The sequence below is a fragment of the Ixodes scapularis genome, unplaced genomic scaffold (genome assembly GCF_016920785.2).
Source record: "Ixodes scapularis isolate PalLabHiFi unplaced genomic scaffold, ASM1692078v2 PGA_scaffold6__148_contigs__length_123643588, whole genome shotgun sequence".
Taxonomy (NCBI): Eukaryota; Metazoa; Arthropoda; class Arachnida; order Ixodida; family Ixodidae; genus Ixodes; species Ixodes scapularis.
In genome coordinates, this window is record NW_024609881.1 from 57692334 (window position 1) to 57709679 (window position 17346).

The following is a 17346-nucleotide window of genomic DNA, read 5'->3' on the forward strand; positions in this document are numbered from 1 at the left end:
TGAACCTACCACCGTTGGGATACTTTTGGGCCATTTTTGGCAGAAGTAACTCGGGGATATCCCGTTGCATAAAGGACAAAATCTACATCGGCATTTGTATCTGGGCCTTAAAACACACGTGTCGTCAAGGTATTGGTATTCCGGGAATACTTTTCTGGAGCGTCTCTGCCCAGCTTTGGTTGGTAGTCACCCTCCTAGGGCCGTAACAATGCGACCTAAATGTTTCTTTGTACGCAGCACGTGTCTAGCGCGATTGTTAAGTAAAAGATATGTCCTCCCAAGAAATGCAACACGTAATTTCCTCTCCGTATATAGCAGGAAAATTGGATTGACATATTCTAATATACACCAATTCATGGTTTGGTGTATACAACAACCTATGCCAATTCCTGAATTGGTCTATAATTTATGCACCGATTCAGGTTTTCCCGTTAAATTTAGAGGAGGAATTGCACCCCACATTCCGTGCCCCTCAGCTTTATAAATGTTTCTTTGCATTATTTCTTTTTGCCTCAGCTGAAAAAAGACTACCTGGACGGTGTGGGAGACACAGTGGACGTGGTCGTTCTCGGAGGCTACCACGGGAAAGGGAAGCGCACGGGGACCTACGGTGGCTTCCTCCTCGCCTGCTACGACCCTGACAACGAGGAGTTCCAGTCGCTCTGCAAGGTACCCCAGTGGAACCCAGTAACATTCTTTCCATGTGGCACGATGGAGTGGCTGAAGCTCATCTTTGACAGCCCCCAACTTTGGTGCCACATAGAGTTTTTTATCAGTATAAAGCTTGCTTGAAATTTTTCATCAGGGAGTGTTTTAGTGGTGCACCTGGCTTCATCAAATATCGAGGCATAGCTCCCTTCCTGGGAAAAATGAGACCACTAAAAAAATAAATCAAAACTCCAAGGGGAACATATGAAGAAATACCAGTGCACGGCACACTGTCTAAAAAAAACTTTCAGCCTTTCCACTCTGGAAGAGTGGAAAGGCTGAAATGTTTTTTTTAGACAGCTGGAAAGGCTGATGGAAGACCAGCGAAGCTGTCCTATGGTGGGATAAAGTAATGGCCGGTTGCAAGTCGGCAAGCCAGAGTGAAAAGGCTCGAAAGGTTGTCGCCATCTATGAGCTACGGCAGCAACCAGACAACCGGCAAGCTGTTTGTCTGGTTGCCGCCTTTGCTTTTAGGTCGCAGCAGCTGTCTAGAGTTCTGTGTCATCAGGTCATTTGAGGACCGACACGATCCTGGGGAAACTAGCCCTTAACAGCTCCGCTGTAAAATCTGCAGTGGTGCCAATGATTGTAACTCACGGACTTGAGGCCGTGTGTCAATGATGTTGGGGTTGCTCTTTTGTATTGCAATCCCCTTTTTTTATGGGCGAGGCTCCTTAGGGTCTAGCCTTGTCCGTCCGGCGTTTATGCTCACATCAATCTTACTGGTGCTCGTGCTCGTAAGCTCATGTGCTGACGTAGAAAAAAAAAAAAAAAAATGTTTGCGCAGTTGACAGGATTCAAACATGTGCAGGGAGACCCCAATAGATTTCTAGTCCGTCGCCTTAACCGCTCGGCCACGACTGTGGGACGAGTAGGGGGCTCTGAGATGTGGTAGTAACTCAAGAGCTGAGGTTTCTGTCATGGATGAAACGTTGCATGTAGCTGCTCAATGTCTATACGGGAAAGTGCGCTGTGGTTAAATGCGTATATAATCGCGTTAAAGGCCGGCTACCAGACTCGAGATTCTGCAAGGCAGAACATCCTCCTCACCATAAGGGAGGAGGAAACAGGCAACGGTGGACAGAGTAGAAGGAGGGAGAAAAGGAAGCAAGGGAAAAGTGGAAAGCGCGAACTGGTCGTCGGCCTTTAAACTTTGCATGCATTGGCTCAATGTTTATAGACGAGAGGGCGCTGCGGTCAAATGCTCAAATGCGTATATAACCACGTTCCGTACCACATATTTTCTTTCTGACATGGATGAAAACGAACAAAAGGCTTGGCATGTTGCGGCCCAGCGTCTACGCAGACAAGCACCACCAGAGCTTCGCCCCAATCAACATCATTCACCACGTGGAGATGCGGTCAATTTTTTTCTACTTGGAGTCTGTGGCTTAGCTGTCTTGGGCTTAGCAGAGCAGTGGTTGGAGGGGAGGGCAGGGAAAGGGGGAAACAGGCAATGGTGGAAAGGGTAGAAATGGGAAAGGAGGAAACGAGAGAAAAGTAGAAAGCGCAAATCGGTCGTCGGCTTCTAAACTAAAACTCAGCTGAACTCGTGAAGGATGTCCCCAAGCCTTCCACTTGTCCATGTCTAAGCTAATTTAATTTTAGTCCAACCATATTTGTGGACAGTGGCCTCAGAATGTCTTAATGTCTAGATGGGGATGGCAAGTAAATGATGTACTCGACATAAAATAAAACCTACAGAGATGCTCACCTATACCTGATTGAGGGGATTTGTATATCTTCTTGCTACTATGTGCAAAGTTCCTTTCTTAAATGTCAAATTCGAGACGAGAAAAGAAAGACGATCGTGAATGGCAAAAGAGGTTGTTAGTACAGCTCTGCCTAACATACTCTTGTTTAAAAGTCATAGTTTAAGTTTGCAATACTCTTGTGTAAAAGCCACAGTTTAAGTTTGCAAATTTTATTGTAGTGTAGATATCAACATTCCCACAGTTTTTTTTTTTTTCTTCAGATGTGCCAGGGTGCACGTGTGCACCATCCCACTTTGAAAGCGTGCTTTCCTTCTAAGCATGTGACCGCGATATTTGTATTTTTCGAAGTGCTGATCGTGGAGGGTTAGCCTTGTTGAGCACACTTCTTACCAAGCACTGTTGCACTGCGGAGAAGCAACACCTGCGGAGCTTGCTTCCACATGCGTCACTTCTCCCCAGTACACTGGTGCTAAGCAAGAAGCGCGGTCAAATTTGCTAATTTGCCGCAATCAACACTTAGAAAAATATAAATATTGTAGTCCATCTCCAAGCGAGTATCTAATAGCCTATTATTCAAACTACTATTGGAAAATTCAAATTTTTGCACAACCCCAGAGTTGAGGGATTCCTTGGGGTCCTCTGGCGACTGGGTGGTTCTGATGGCCCTTTTAATTCATTTTTATGGCAGAATGTGTTGAGTGTGATTTTGATGGCTGCTTCAATGGCTGTCTTGATTGCCATCTTTTTATTATTTATTTTTACATGCTACGGCCCTATTGGGGCTATTGCCGGAGTGGGGGGAGAAATCACAATTCAATATTGAATAAGACAGAAAAAACCTAAAACATTGTAAAATAAGATCAACCCCTGTCAACCGCACACAGAAACTCGTCTGGAGGTAATGACCGGATGTTACCGGGTAGCAGATTCCAACGTTCAATTGATCTAGGAAACAACTGTGTTTAAACATGTCAGTACGTGCATAAAACGGTGAAATTTTGAGGGTGGTCTTGAGTGGGGTCTTGACGATGGTCCTAAAAGCTCTTTCGGTGGACCTTTTGGCAACTGTCTTGACTGAAGTGTCGGAGCAATCTTGACGGCCATCTCGACTGCTGTCTTGACTACCATTCAACGCAGTCTTGACAGCAATTTTGACGACCGTCTCGACGGCTGTCTCAATGGCATCTCTCGACGACCGTTTTGATGGCTCTTTTAACGGCTCCAGATTGGGACGGGCTTCAAGGAAGAGGACCTGGAGCGCCACTCCGAGTTCTTCAAGGAGCACCGCATTGAGGCGGCCAAGTCCTACTACCGCTTCGACAGCAACCTGGAGCCGGATGACTGGTTTGAAGCGGTCCAGGTCTGGGAGATCAAGTGCGCCGACCTCTCGGTCTCCCCCGTCCACAAGGCCGCCCTCGGACTGGTGAGGAGGACGCAATCTCGCGGGAGCTTCCCTCCCTTGCTATCGTCATTATAGTTGCCAACGGAACGGAAACAGCGGGGAGGAGTTTCGGTTGTCCCGCCCCTAGCGCGACGGCGCATTGGCATCTGCCGAGCCTCGAGTGTGCACGCACAGCCGAAGACAGTGAGCGTGTGCTTAATTCATTGAGCACGCACTCACCGAATTGAGCCAGTGCTCAAAGCAGTGACTCAATTCGTGCGTTTGTTTATTACGGCGCATCACCTCGGTTCTTTGCGGCGGTGCGGCGCTCTGAATGCGTATTCGACCGATGTGTTTGGTGTCCCATCCCGCCCGTGCGTGGAAAGGAGTCCCGGAGGGGGAACAAACAACGTCCGAGAAGCCGGCACTTCAAATCTCTGCCCTGTCCCAACAAAAATTTAGTTCCAGCAAAAAAGTATGAGTGAAAACGGGTGTCGCGGAATGCGTTATTTGACCGACTGCTAGCCACTCGCTGTGACGCTGTCCTGTCAGGGAAAAAGCGTCGCTCAAGTGCTGCATCGGAGTTTGGCTGGAATTTTCATCATCGCCGATTGAACGCGAGTTCGTGACCAGTTTGTGCTGCGTGTTGGCCGTCGGTGGGCGACCGGAAATTCGGCACTATCACCTTGCTATTTACAGTGTGTTCACGAGCGCCATTTGGTCATAAGAAACGTCATGTCAATGAGCTTACAAAAGGGATGCGATGAAACCGTTCAGAAAGGTGTCGTTTGCAGACACCCCGTGAAAGGTATTGAGCGAGGGCACTCGCACGTACGGTGGGAAGGTGTGCAGGAGGTAAAGGGGAAAAGAACGAGCACGCGCTTCGGAGGAAACGGGAAGACGCGAAGCAGCGGGCTAAAGACCGGCGCGTGCGACCGCAAGAGTTGCAAAACTTTGCATTTCACTCGAGTTGGAGCGGCAGCTCTGGCAGGGCTTCCTTTCAGAGACACTTTGCACGAGAAAGTTTAAAGTTAAGGGTACAAAATGAGTTGGTCTGTGCATCATTGCCTCGAAACAACACGCAATAGATTCTATTTTCACTGCCTCGCAGCTGATAATTTAATGCTCGCGCTATAAATTTCCTCTCTATTCACTTTTACACTCTTGGTGGTGTTTTATGCCTCCGTCTGGATAAAATAAGCTATGTGTGTTGACACTCTATTCTTCGATTGTCTAGTGGGCGCCGCCATTTTGTGGCCCGGTGCAGGCCGGGTGCTATAGGCAATAGCTACGATTAGAAAATAAGTGCGGCTTCGTGACGAGCTTTAGGTCCGCCGTCAGGAAGTTTGGGCGATATCGTTTCGCTTTGCGCGGACATCTTTACATTTCGGGAGGATGGAAAAGTGTTATCTACGATTCCAGATAAGGCTTTGGACAACCGGTAACAATGATTTTTGAGCACCAAGATGGCTGAAGCGTCGTTAGTAGAGCCACGAAATGAGCTTCACTTCTGAGTGTCAACACCTCAGCTATGTTAGCGCTCAAAGTCACGATTACCAGTTACTTGAAATCGCGGGAAAACCCTCCTTTTTGTCCTCCAGAAATGTCAAAACAGTCCGTGACAAAACAAAACAATACTGCCAGAGCTTCAAAAGATTCCATTTAAAACTTTGGAAGTCACACGTTCTAACCGGAACGGTCGCCAATAGACCATTTGCTATATTACCCAAGCATCAAGGAGAATGCAGGGATCGGTGTTCCACGCGCCGCACGTGGACGTCTTCCCCGTATAAAAGATTTGAAGTAAATAACCCAAATAAAGAGTTGACGAACGCGCGTGCAAGATGCCATTTGTTTTAGGTATTTGCTTTAGAAAAGTTACTACTGCTGAGGCCAGCACGTGCGGCACGTGGAACACCAATCCCTGCATTCTCCTTGACGCTTGGGTAATATAGGTCTATTGCGAGCACCAAGATGGCAGCTCCCACAAGAAAACGGTGAAATAGGGCATCAGTACTCTTGAGCGTAGCTTCTAAACGTGAAACATTCTTTGGCTAAGTGTTCGGCATTTCGTGAAGCCAGGATAAAAGTGTGGCTGCGAGGCTCGTCACCGATTGGTCGACGAGTAGGAGAGGAGGGGTGAAGTGCTCGACGTTGATTGGCTAATGGGGGAGGTCATGTGACCAGAGAGGTAGGCAAGGGGGAGCTCATCCACCCGTGCACACTGAGTGAGGGGAGCTCGGAAGTATGGAAGGCTCTAGAACATCGCCAGGCCTATCATCCCAATTAGGGGTAGTATGGCTTCATTCTAGGCACAACTGTCAAGGGTACACATGGTATGCGAGGAGAGCCGTGGAAGTAGGCGTCTGGAAACTTAGAGTGTCGCTAAACGTTCGTCGATGCAAGATTTCACGTGTGCGACACAATCGCCTAGCAATTTGCCATAAGTTTTCAGCGGCTCTAGCGTGCACCTCGCAACATTCCCTGCTAGGGTGCTTCAAGATGGCCGATCCCGGCGAATCCTCTCTCCCTCCAGGTGGATCCCGAGAAGGGGATATCCTTGCGGTTTCCTCGTTTCCTCAGGATACGGGACGACAAGAACCCCGAACAGGCCACTTCCGCACGGCAGGTACTGTCACTTTCTGTGGAATATGCAGTGACAATCTCGACCGAGGCTTTATTTTATCAGAAATGCCATTGATGTTTTACAGTTATCAGAAATTGCAAACAGCCGTACAAAGCGCGCTGCGATTGACGGCGGTAGCCGCTGCGTTGTGGAAAGGCACGTAGAAGGAGGTTTGCCTTCAGCCAGGGCGCTGTACAATGTTTGCAACTGGTTGTTTGCTTTCGGTGGATTTGATGTATGACAGGTGCGCGAGGAGATGTGTGCTTTGGTGGAAGATTGTGCGAGACGTCATGCGTGTTGGAGAAGGACACAGAGACACGCTTTTTTTTTGGCTGAATTGCTTTGGGAACAAGGGCGCCCGCGATCACACCTGTGGTGGAAGAAGCGGAAGTATGTATGGGAGCTCTTCGCGTAGAAGCGCAGATAGACACGGGAACGGAACCTGGGGGGCGGCAGCGGGGAGGTGAGGGAGCGTGTCCGAACAGCGTGACCACGTGGGTATTCCGCAACAGTGGTTGCCGAAGGGTTCATGGATCACGGTGAGCGCTGTCCCCGCGATCACGTGGGTTTTTCGGAACAGTGGCGGTCTACAGGGGGAGAGGGGGGGGAGAGAGAGAGAGAGCCTTGCCGTGTGTGAAAGCAGTCTGGGAGAAAGAGAGCAGCGACTCTGCTGTAGAGGTTTTGTGCCCATTGCCATTGCCACTGTTGTTTGTACTGGCATGTAGCTGTTTTCTTGGCTATCTATCAATATTAATTGTACTCTTTGACAGTGAAGCTGTTTATAGCTTCCGGAGATTTTTTGTGTGCAGCAACCAATAACTACGCTCGCACCACTGCACGCTCATGCTTCCCCGTATAAAAGATTCAAAGTAAATATTCAAAATGAAGCGTTGACCAACACGCTTGCAAGATGCCATTTGTTTTAAGGCCCGTTCACACTCTTGCGACCTCTTAGAACTGGGTGCCTTGAAACCTCTTACAACGAGAGGACACACTGGCGCCATCTATTGGGTAGCAGTGTAAACTTGGCGGTCCGGCACATTTTTTTTTTCTCTCGCGCGTTATCCTTTTTTTTTTGGCTCGAAAAACTTTTGTCTATGTTATAAACGAGCCTTTCTCATAGATATTATGCACATTTGACCTTGGAAATCCCGCCAAACCTTCGCTCTTGTGAAATGCAGTTCCAGGGTCACCGCATGGATGGCGCCAGTGCCAGTGTGTTCTCTCGTTCTTAGAAATTTTAAGTGGTTTCAACAGGTCTAGTCTCTCTCGGTCGTACTCGGTTGCAAGGGTGTGAACGGGCCTTTAGGCTTTTGCTTTAGAACAGTTACTGCTGCAAACGTAGACGCCCAACGCGCTTGCCTTCCCCATATTAAAGATTCAAAGTAAATAACCAAAATAACGCGTTGCCAAACACACTTGCAAGATGCCATTTGTTTTAGGCTTTTGCTTTAGAACAGTTACTGCTGCAGACGCTGGCACGTGGAACACCATTCCCTGCATTCTTCTTGATGCTTGAGTAATTTAGCAATAGCCCTATTCAGTAGATTAGTCATCAATAGGCACCATTTTCAAGATCAGTAGACTCTCAGGTAGATAACAGAAGTTTCTCAAAGATCGGCCATGTCCATGCTCGTACCGCCCTCTCTTTGTTGTCGTTCCAAGCGATTGCGTGCCTAGTTTCCTTTCTTTCCGCTCTCCCAGGGTGGTGGTCCTGTCGCGCGTGTCTAGTTTCCTCCGACTCCTTGGGGCGGGTCTGTGTAGTGTGCCAACACAACAGCTTTGCTGGTCATCTACCTTCGCAGAGTTGAATGGCTCATGATTTTTTTCAGTCTTGTTGACAAGTTTTGTCATTGCCACTTTTCTTTACGTCATAGCGGTTTTCTTGGCTATATCTATAACTGCACGTCTTTTAAGTTCCATTGGCATATCTTGTAGTCAAGCTTATTAATGTCCCGTGGTACAGTGAAACTCACTTATAACAATAATGAGAAAACCCGAAATTTAAATCGTCATAACCAATCATCATTGTATCTGGACTAGAAACTGATTGTTTTCAGTCTAGAAACTGATCGTTTCCAGTCTAGAAAATTTAGAAACTGTTATATGTGGTATTGTTGTAAGTGGGTCGCACTATAGTTGCACTCTATATTCAATCGCAGGATGTCCAATTGAATATCACCGGGCTATTGCCAACAGCTCTGCGTCACCACCTGTGGAGTACCGAACCGTGCGCTGCCTCAGCGAGGGCAGATTTCAGAAATCGCTAAAGGAAGAACAGGAGTTGACATGGTCGAACAAACTGGTTTCTCTAACTGAGCTCACCTGTTGCTTGCAGATTGCGGAACTCTACAGGAACCAGGATCACATCAAGAACAAGGCCCCCGCCTCGACGGCCAATCAGGACGAGGAAGACTTCTACTGAACTGCCCCTCTGCCCTTGTAAACTTGTAAATAAGCTTTTAGCAAGCACTGGATGGAATTAAAAGGTCAGTGTGTCGACGTCGTGTCTATCAGTATGCAAAGTGATCACCAACTTGGGCTTGTCGGGCAATCCTGGGGAGCCTTAAAAAGAAAACTTTCAGCCTTTCCCCTCTGGTGAAGAAGGAAGACCAGCTAAGCTGTACTATGGTGGAAATGAAGTAATGGCCGGCCACAAGTTGGCAAGCCAGAGTGGAGAGGCTGGAAAGGTTGCCACCATCTATAAGCGACGGCAGAAACCAGACAAGTGGCAAGCCGGTTGTCTGGTTGCCGCTGTCGCTCATGGATGGCGGTAGCTGTCCGGAGTATTGTCGACATTTTGCTGGCGGAGGCGACCCTGGGGAAGCTAACCCTTAACAGCTCCGCTGTGAAAACTCGCAACTCCTTGCCGTGTTTGGCACGTGAACTGCGGCGATGGCTGAGGCACTGCACACAATCCCACTGCACGCCGGCATTAGTCCACTAAGCTCAGCCGGAAAATTTCTCCGCCAAACGTCACTTCTTTGTGATGTGACATCAGAATGTCACGTAACATGAACAGGTTGTAACGCGTCGACCGACAACCACGCCAACCCCTAAGCCTGTGCTGTACCAAGCAACGTCACGTCTGTGACGTCAATTGGTCCAGCTCTCCTGACGCTTCGTGCTGTTTGGTGGCCGATCTCCGAGCGCCCACTGGAATCGGTCCTTTGGAAGGAAAAGTATAGCCACTCGTCCAAACACAAGCGTGCGATTGTGATTAGCAGATTGAGCTGATCATGTTCAACTTATTTCTGAATGTGAAAGGCATAATTGAAGCTTCGATTCAAACGTCGGCCGTGTGGCCATATTAGGCCACGTGTTGTATTGTGGCGAATGTCGCTGAACCTTTGGTGATAATCGTAGAATGTTCAGGAGCCTATTTTCAGCATTTTCCTTTATCAGCCGTTTCAAGGCCCGCAGTGAACCGAACGGTGGCGAGGACAGCCGAATGCAGCTAACGGAGTTCCCGGTCGGGCCGATAGGGGCGCCGCATCGCTGGCTTCTCTCTCCTACGTCCATCCAAAGAGCAGATTCGTAGGTCTACCCAGCCGACTCCGACCAAACTGTTATGCTCATATTTGCCGCTATGATTTTGAGTGCTGGCGACGTGTATATGATCTTTGCTATCGTAAGTGAAGCACTCTGGGCTCTTCCGACCAATCAGTAAGAACGAGGGGAAACGACCGTTTTTGTCTTTTTTGTTTTGTTTGCGCTCGCTTGTCACTCCAAGCTTTCAAACCGTTCCGCACGTGCTGAAATCGAAAGTGCGGATTTTACGGCAGTACGGTGCAACGCTGCTGCGCGCTTATAATAATTGGAGATGTACGTCTCTAATTTGACAGAAATTCTACCGAGTGTGTTGCGTGCCTCATGACGGCGTATTATGGAGTCTACAGCGCGGCGAAGTGGTGTAACCATTCTTCAAGAGAACTCGGAGTGCTTATTCTTTTGGTTTCCAACAGACGACAGGTGAACATCTATATCGTTTTTTTTTTTTTTGTCAGCGTTCGAAACTCAATCTTTCCACTAGAGCATCGAAATGGATTGCTTATGCAAATCACCAGGGCTTTGGAAGCCTGCCCGGCTTGCCGACGAGTAAGCTGCGCCAGCGTCGTTTGTGCAGCGAGCACTTCGGCACTACCGCGTTTGCATGCTGTAGGAAGATTCGTTTGTGGAAAAACGCGTGCCCCACCGTTGTTGTTACGAATCCGTTGCTGCAAGGACTGGTTCCTCTGGGTGAGTTGCTCTCAGAGCAATCTTCAGTTAATTTGGCAGCTTCGTTTTTATATCTCAGGATAGAGTACCGATAAAGCACCTACAGTCAGAGATGTAGTCACTCTAAAAAAGTAATTGTTTTCTTTCTTTCTTAATAGCATTGCCTATTAGCGAGTTTGTTAATGGTTTATTTATCGTTTATTCTTATGCAGCTCACCTGCAAGTCTTTTGCTTTATTTCGGTGTTGATTTGTTTGTTTGGGTATTCAGGATTTTGGTTTGTGGGAGTTGTTTATAGAGCCATTTAGATAATTCGATGATAAGTGCTTTTCTCTTAGTTCGTACATTAAAGTAATTAATTTCGTTTTATATATTTGACAACTTTTACTACGTTTAAGAGAATGGGGTCACTGCCGAGCACAATGAGCCAAAACACATAATCGCAAGTAATAAGGTTGTGCTTCTCGAAAAAATACGCGGACAAGGAGGTATACACGACGTTTCGGGCGGATGCCCGAAACGTCGTGTATACCCGAAAAAATAGTTAGAGAGCAGGCGAGCTGGTGTAAGTTGAACACGATTGTAAACCTGAGGCTGGGGCAGAAAAGAAAACACAACAGAAGGTAGAAAAAGAGGAGGCAACGTCTCAAACTCAGCTGCAAAGTTTATTTCGTACACGCTTTATACACCCCATCTCCAACGCCGTCTCTACAAAAAGAAAAAAAAATACATGACAAGAGGACAATGACACTTAGGTAAACCTTCTCTTGTCTCCCTTGACCTCGGCTGTGAGACACTCACACAAAGGGTCACATTCTAGCATAACCACCGCCACCCGGCGAACGTAGGTGAAATCACTATTGAACACAAAGGGTTTGACCTTCAAAGGTGCATCTCCTCTAACAACTCACTTAATCCAACTGCTAACAGCCGGAACTGGGGCCATCTCCAAAACTGAGAACGACATTGCCCTCCTACCACGAACCACAAATGGCTAAACACTGCGACTTTCTCGAACTATCCAAGGATACACATATAAACAACGCTAATACTACAAAAAAATTTTTACAAGCGTAGAAATTGTTTACATTCGTTCCCAAACTGCAATGACGCCTGACTTATACAGTTGCAAGACGTTTTTATACGAATCGTTTCTTGAACTACACGTTTCATATCATTACATTCTTTGTGAATTACTTCCGTATCAGACCAGTTGGCTTTACAATTATTACACTCTAGAAGGTGCCTGGCTAACTCGGAATTGGACGCGTTGTTTTTCACATCCCGTTTGTGTTCCATCAGTCTATCATTTAGACATCTCGACGTCTGACCTACGTATTTAAATCCACACTCCAAGGGAATCTCATAAACCACAGAATTCTCACATGGTACCGACTTTTCGCAATGTGCCTTCTGACAAACTTCCTGTTTCGATTCAAAAGGTGTAAGTTTGCATAACTTAAAATTGGATGTGAACACTGTTTCTACGCCAAACTTCTTTGCCGACGCTTTTATGTTATGGGAAATATCGTGAAAATACGGTATAGCAACTCGGCGGTTCCTCACACTTGTTTCATCCCGCTTGTCTCCGATTTGGGGTGTATCTCGAAACTACCCATTCTTATTTGAACTCTTCTCGTCTGAACCCATTCGCAAAACACCCTTCGCGTTTTAACCTTTCGCGTTTCGACCCTTTCTCATTTGAACCCGTTGTCATTTGAACACCGTAGTGAGGCATAGAAAGAAGGAAAAACAGTTGAGGATGAAGGTTGAAGATGAAGCGAAGCGGCACCATCTCTTGCATAGCACATGAAACAATTTTCCTTATGCCTGCGTGCCACCCCGAGTCTGTTGATGTAGCTACGTGGTCACATGGTGACGTGGTTTCAAAAGTGCTAGCGCAGATTCGGTACTTCATTTCTCTTATTGTTGAATTAACAGCGCAAATACGACAGGAAGGAGAGATAAGGGAGACAGGCTGTGCTTCCATACATTCACCGCATTTCCCACAACCTTAAGAAGATTGCATCGAAGTATAACGTCAAAGTCGTGTTGTCTGCACCGGACAAACTAAAGAAGTTGTGTCCGAAAATTAACAACAAGCAGCAGCAGCAAGATGGGTGCGGAGTTCAACATCAACAAAGATACGTCGAATGCCAATGTGCGGTCGTTTACGAAGTACCGTTTACTTGTGGGAAAGTGTATGTGGGTCAGACAGGAAGGTGTGTCAACGATCGTCTAAGAGAACATGCCGTGTCACTAAAGTCGTCGCCATCAGGCCACTTTGCCATACATGTCAGGGACTGCCAGTGCTCCGCCTTGTTCAGGAAAACAAAAATCCTGAAACGTTTAGGGGAACGACGAACTCGCGAGCTCTACGAGGCACAGGTTATTCTGTCCTGTGGGGATGCCTGCGTAAGCGCGCCGTCCGTGGCCTTGTCACGAAAAGAACTTTACTTTTTAAGTCGCGATCTTTAACGGTCCTTAGATTCGGTGAATATTTTAAACGTAAACTTCCTCTTTCTTTTTTCTACCGGAATTTCTGTTCACGTCGTCCTAGGACTCAATCGATTTCAACAAGTCGTTTAAGCGACCAGCTTAAAGCTCGGTATTCTTAGCAATTCATTTTCAGGCAACTCAAGCTATAGCATATGTTTTTGCGGGTTTTCATTATGCATGTTTTAAAAGCATTCTTCGGTTCTTCTTCCTCTTTCTCTTTTTATTAAACGTCAGTTGTTAGTTCAGCGCTCTATCCTGTCTCCCTTATCTCTCCTTCCTGTCGTATTTGCGCTGTTAATTCAACAATATGATCAACCAACTAGCCCACCAGATGATCGTGATTCATTTCTCTTCTGTCGCTGTATGTCGTTAAGATGTCGTCGTTTGGAGCGGATGGATCATTGTGCTAGTCGTGTGTTATTGCTTGAAATGGCCAATTCGGGTGGTCATTTTCTCTGAAAAAAAGTTTTCCCATATCTTCGGCAAGGGCGTTCGCGTGGTCAAAGGCTGGCGGGTGCAAGCTTTTCGGGTTGCGCTTCTGAGGCGTATACCGGCAATTTACCAGCAGAAATTTTCCCGACCTCCAAGAGCTCGGGCAGCTTGTCTGCCAGACTGTATCCGGTATCGTCAGATCCGAATCGGGATAGGGAACCAAACGAAACAATGCTCGCTGAGGCGGCAAATAGCGGGTTCGAGTGGCAAACGAAGCCATCGAGACAGGCACCCTTTTGTGCTCTGAGACAAGATAGCAAAAACAACGAAGAGAAAGATAATTTATGTTTCAAAGAAAGTCAACATTTTTGGAAGAAATTATCCAGCCTGAGCAAGGTGTGTTTGCTCTGAGACACGGGCTGCATCATACATCACTTTATTTTACAACTCTGTAATAACAAGGTATTACACCGCTGAAAAAAGAAGTATGCATAGTGATGCAGTTTGAAACTTGAACACGCATTACAATTTCAAGGAGTGTGGGTGCAATGAGAAGACTGAGGATTCCAAAAAAGGTACTAGAGAGTTTGAGTAGATCGTTCCGATAGCCCCGATAACGATACTATGCATGCGCAAGGAAGGCGGTGGCGGAGTATCGGGTATCGTTATCGGAGTCACGGGAACGATCTACAAAAACTCTCTACTAAGAGTAAACAGAATATGGAAAGCGACGCTGGCAAGCCTCCGTGGCAACAGTTAATCGAAAATCCAAGCAAAGTTTATTGAAATTTGACGCGCGTGCGGGCAGCCACCACACTGATTTATACATCTGCCCTTTCATTGATTTTATATTTTAATATTCTGTCAGCTGTACGGACTGTGGTAATGCCAATATTTTGAGAAGTTTTGTGAAGCCGCTTCTGTTTAGACACATCTCAAAGAGTTGTAATTTATGTTGTTGGCGTATGCAGCGTGCTCATGGTACCATAGAATGATGGAAGAAAAAGTTAACAGAGCTCACTCGCGACCCAGTCAAATGAAAACGCCAGTTCATTGTGCTTTGCATTCGGGTGGAGACGTAATGCGCCGCTGGCGTGTTTTTGGTCGCCGGTGCCACAGGCAAGGGCTCGAAGGCAATTAATTACCCGAATTCGCCATAAATACCGCAGAAAGATTGCGAGATCATGATGTTGGATTAATTTGGGTTCGAAATGAGGGAGGTTAAAATGAGAAAAGTCTTTCTGACAATGGTCAAAACCAGAAAGTATGTTTTGAGAAAATTTGAAATGAGAAAGGTTAAAATGAGAAAAGTCGTTTTGAGAAGGGTCAAAACCCGAAAGTTTGTTTTGAGAACGGTTTAAATGAGAAAGGGAGAAACGCGAAAGTTGTTTTGCGCTGGGTTGAAATGAGAAGGTAAAAACGAGAAGGTAGAAATGCGAACGGGTTCAAATGAGAACCACCCCCGATTTGAATAGAAAGTTGTTGTTTTAGAAAAGTCTCTTCATACCCCGCGTCCTCCAGTCTACTCCATTGTCTTTTTAAAGCTTGACTCATGAAATGGGTACATGACCTTTTTAGTGCATTAGCAATTAATGATTTCGCAACTCCCGCCTTAATAATTTTAGAGTGACAACTTTGTTTGGGAAGCACCGGTTTAGCCATCTTCTTACCATATTCCCAACATAAGCCATTTTTCACCTGAATGCGCAAGTCCAAAAACTGCAACATGCTCTCCTCTGGTTTTTCTACTGTGAAATGCAACTCCGGGGCCATTGACCTAATAAGCTTTTCAAGATACTCAGATTTTCCTTCTTCAAACGTGCAGACAAAAATATCATGTACATATCTTCTGATGAAGCCCACGTTAGGTGACAACTCCATCATCCTGTCGAACAACTCTCTATCCAAACTGTTGAGGTATATCTCAGCTAACAATGGAGCGACTGACGAGCCTATGCATACACCTTCTTTCTGGATGTGTTTTCGATTATTGTATTCGAGGACTGTTGACTTTAAATAGAGATCTAACACGGTAAGGAAGCTTTCCACTGTTACGCCCGATCCTGATTGAAACTTTACCAGATTCAACTCTAGCACCTCCTTCACGGCATTCATCAACCTCTTCTTTTCCAGAGAATAATACAAATCTTTTATATCCGTGGAGAATACCAAACTCTTCCTCCCATGGTTGTGTTCCAAAAACTGAATACATTCCGTGTTTCTCAGCGATAAAGATTTGTCCAAACTGACCTGACCTAACCCATGCTGCAGAAACTTAGACACATCTCTTTGCCACGTTCTGTTTTCGTTTACAACCACTCTAAAAGGCATCTTCACTTTATGGTCCTTTAAGAAAAATTTGTATACAGTTCTTCGTTCCCCTTGGAGGGCGGTGGACTGCCAACGGAGTTCGTAGTTACGTGTTTGAAATACCGCAACTCATTTGAGTGGGGTTCAATAAAAAATACATTTCAATGAACGTGCTGTTTCTGTTTTATTGCACTGGTAATATCACGTGAAGCGCATTTGTTGTGAAGTATACCGCGCGCGGCTCGTCTGCTAGACAGGTGCCGTGCTGGCCGCTTACAGCGGCCGGCGCGACAGCGGTTTAACAAACAAACCAGAAAAAAAAAGCGGGGAGGGGGGGGAGGAGGAGGAGGGCGCACGCCAATGACAGTGGTGGCGCCATCTGGCAGTCTTTCGAGACCAATTTTCGTCTCCGACCGTACGTATGTTCGCCTTTCTGCCACTAGCGCCTCGTGGCGCTAGTTTCTCCTTACCACGGTGGAGGCTACAGCTGCACTCGGCTGGCGAGGATATCAAAAAGCCGGCTTGTCCCGAGACTCACATCGAAGTGCCACTCGGGAAAAATAGTTTTGTCGTCGTGGGACGAAAAAATCCACAAATCGCTTTTTTTCAAGTAAGATTTTTATGATCATGAGATCCTTCGAAAAGTCTTTCCACATTTTCAAAAACCTTCAAATTTAGAGCCTAAAGGGGTAGGAAATTTCCTGCCCCAAAAGTTTGCATTTCGCAAAGGTTTGTTGACCAAACCTTGTTTCCCAGAAGGGCACACAATTGAGCATTCAGAGACCAATGAAAAGGCAAAATTGTTGGGGTGGCGACACCATGAAAGTGTCGCGTAATTGAAAACTGCCGTGACAATGCACTTTAGAAGACTAAAAGACTAGACGTTGGATCTCTAGACCGCTAGAGGCGGGTCTGCCATGGTACAACGACGCTGGTTCTGGCCATTGACCATAAATTCAGACGGCGCGCGACGAATACAGCCTGGGGATTTTTAATGTGAAAGATGCAAAGTGCAGTTTTGAAGAACAGAGCCTCGACAACTGTCTTGACTGCGAGCTCAATGCCTCATGCTTGTTGCTCCCAGAGAACTCTTCGCGATAGCTAGATTGCAGCTTCCTCTTTCTGGTTTTGAGACGGAGAACTTTGCAAATACAGTCGCCGACCAATCTTTTGGACTCTGAGGGGATCCCGAAATTGTCAAAATAATCAAGCGGTTCAAAAAATAGTTTTCAGCCAAAATATTACATTTCCACGCATATTCCGCTGCGTATTGGCCACTTTCCCCTTGCTTGACATCATTTCTAATTTCTCGTACAACTTCCGCTTTATATTGTCCACTTTTCACTTGTTTGTTGATCTGTTTGATCACGGTAAAGGCCACAAGAACGGCAGACGGCTGCTCTTGCGGTTGCACTCGCAAAATGCGGACCACGAGAACTGGAACAGCCGTAAGAATGG

General features: G+C 46.5%; 1 protein-coding gene across 1 annotated transcript in view; it reads left to right on the forward strand.

Annotated features, from left to right (window-relative positions):
- Nucleotides 1-8932, forward strand: part of LOC8028048 (DNA ligase 1) — a 50031-nt gene extending 41099 nt beyond the window's left edge. Inside the window, exons 14-17 of the mRNA XM_040207833.3 lie at nt 517-669; nt 3649-3846; nt 6341-6433; nt 8769-8932. Of these exons, the coding sequence (XP_040063767.2) occupies nt 517-669; nt 3649-3846; nt 6341-6433; nt 8769-8855 (531 nt within the window). The 3' untranslated portion in view covers nt 8856-8932. The remainder of the gene's footprint in view (nt 1-516; nt 670-3648; nt 3847-6340; nt 6434-8768) is intronic.
- Nucleotides 8933-17346: the final 8414 nt, after the last annotated feature.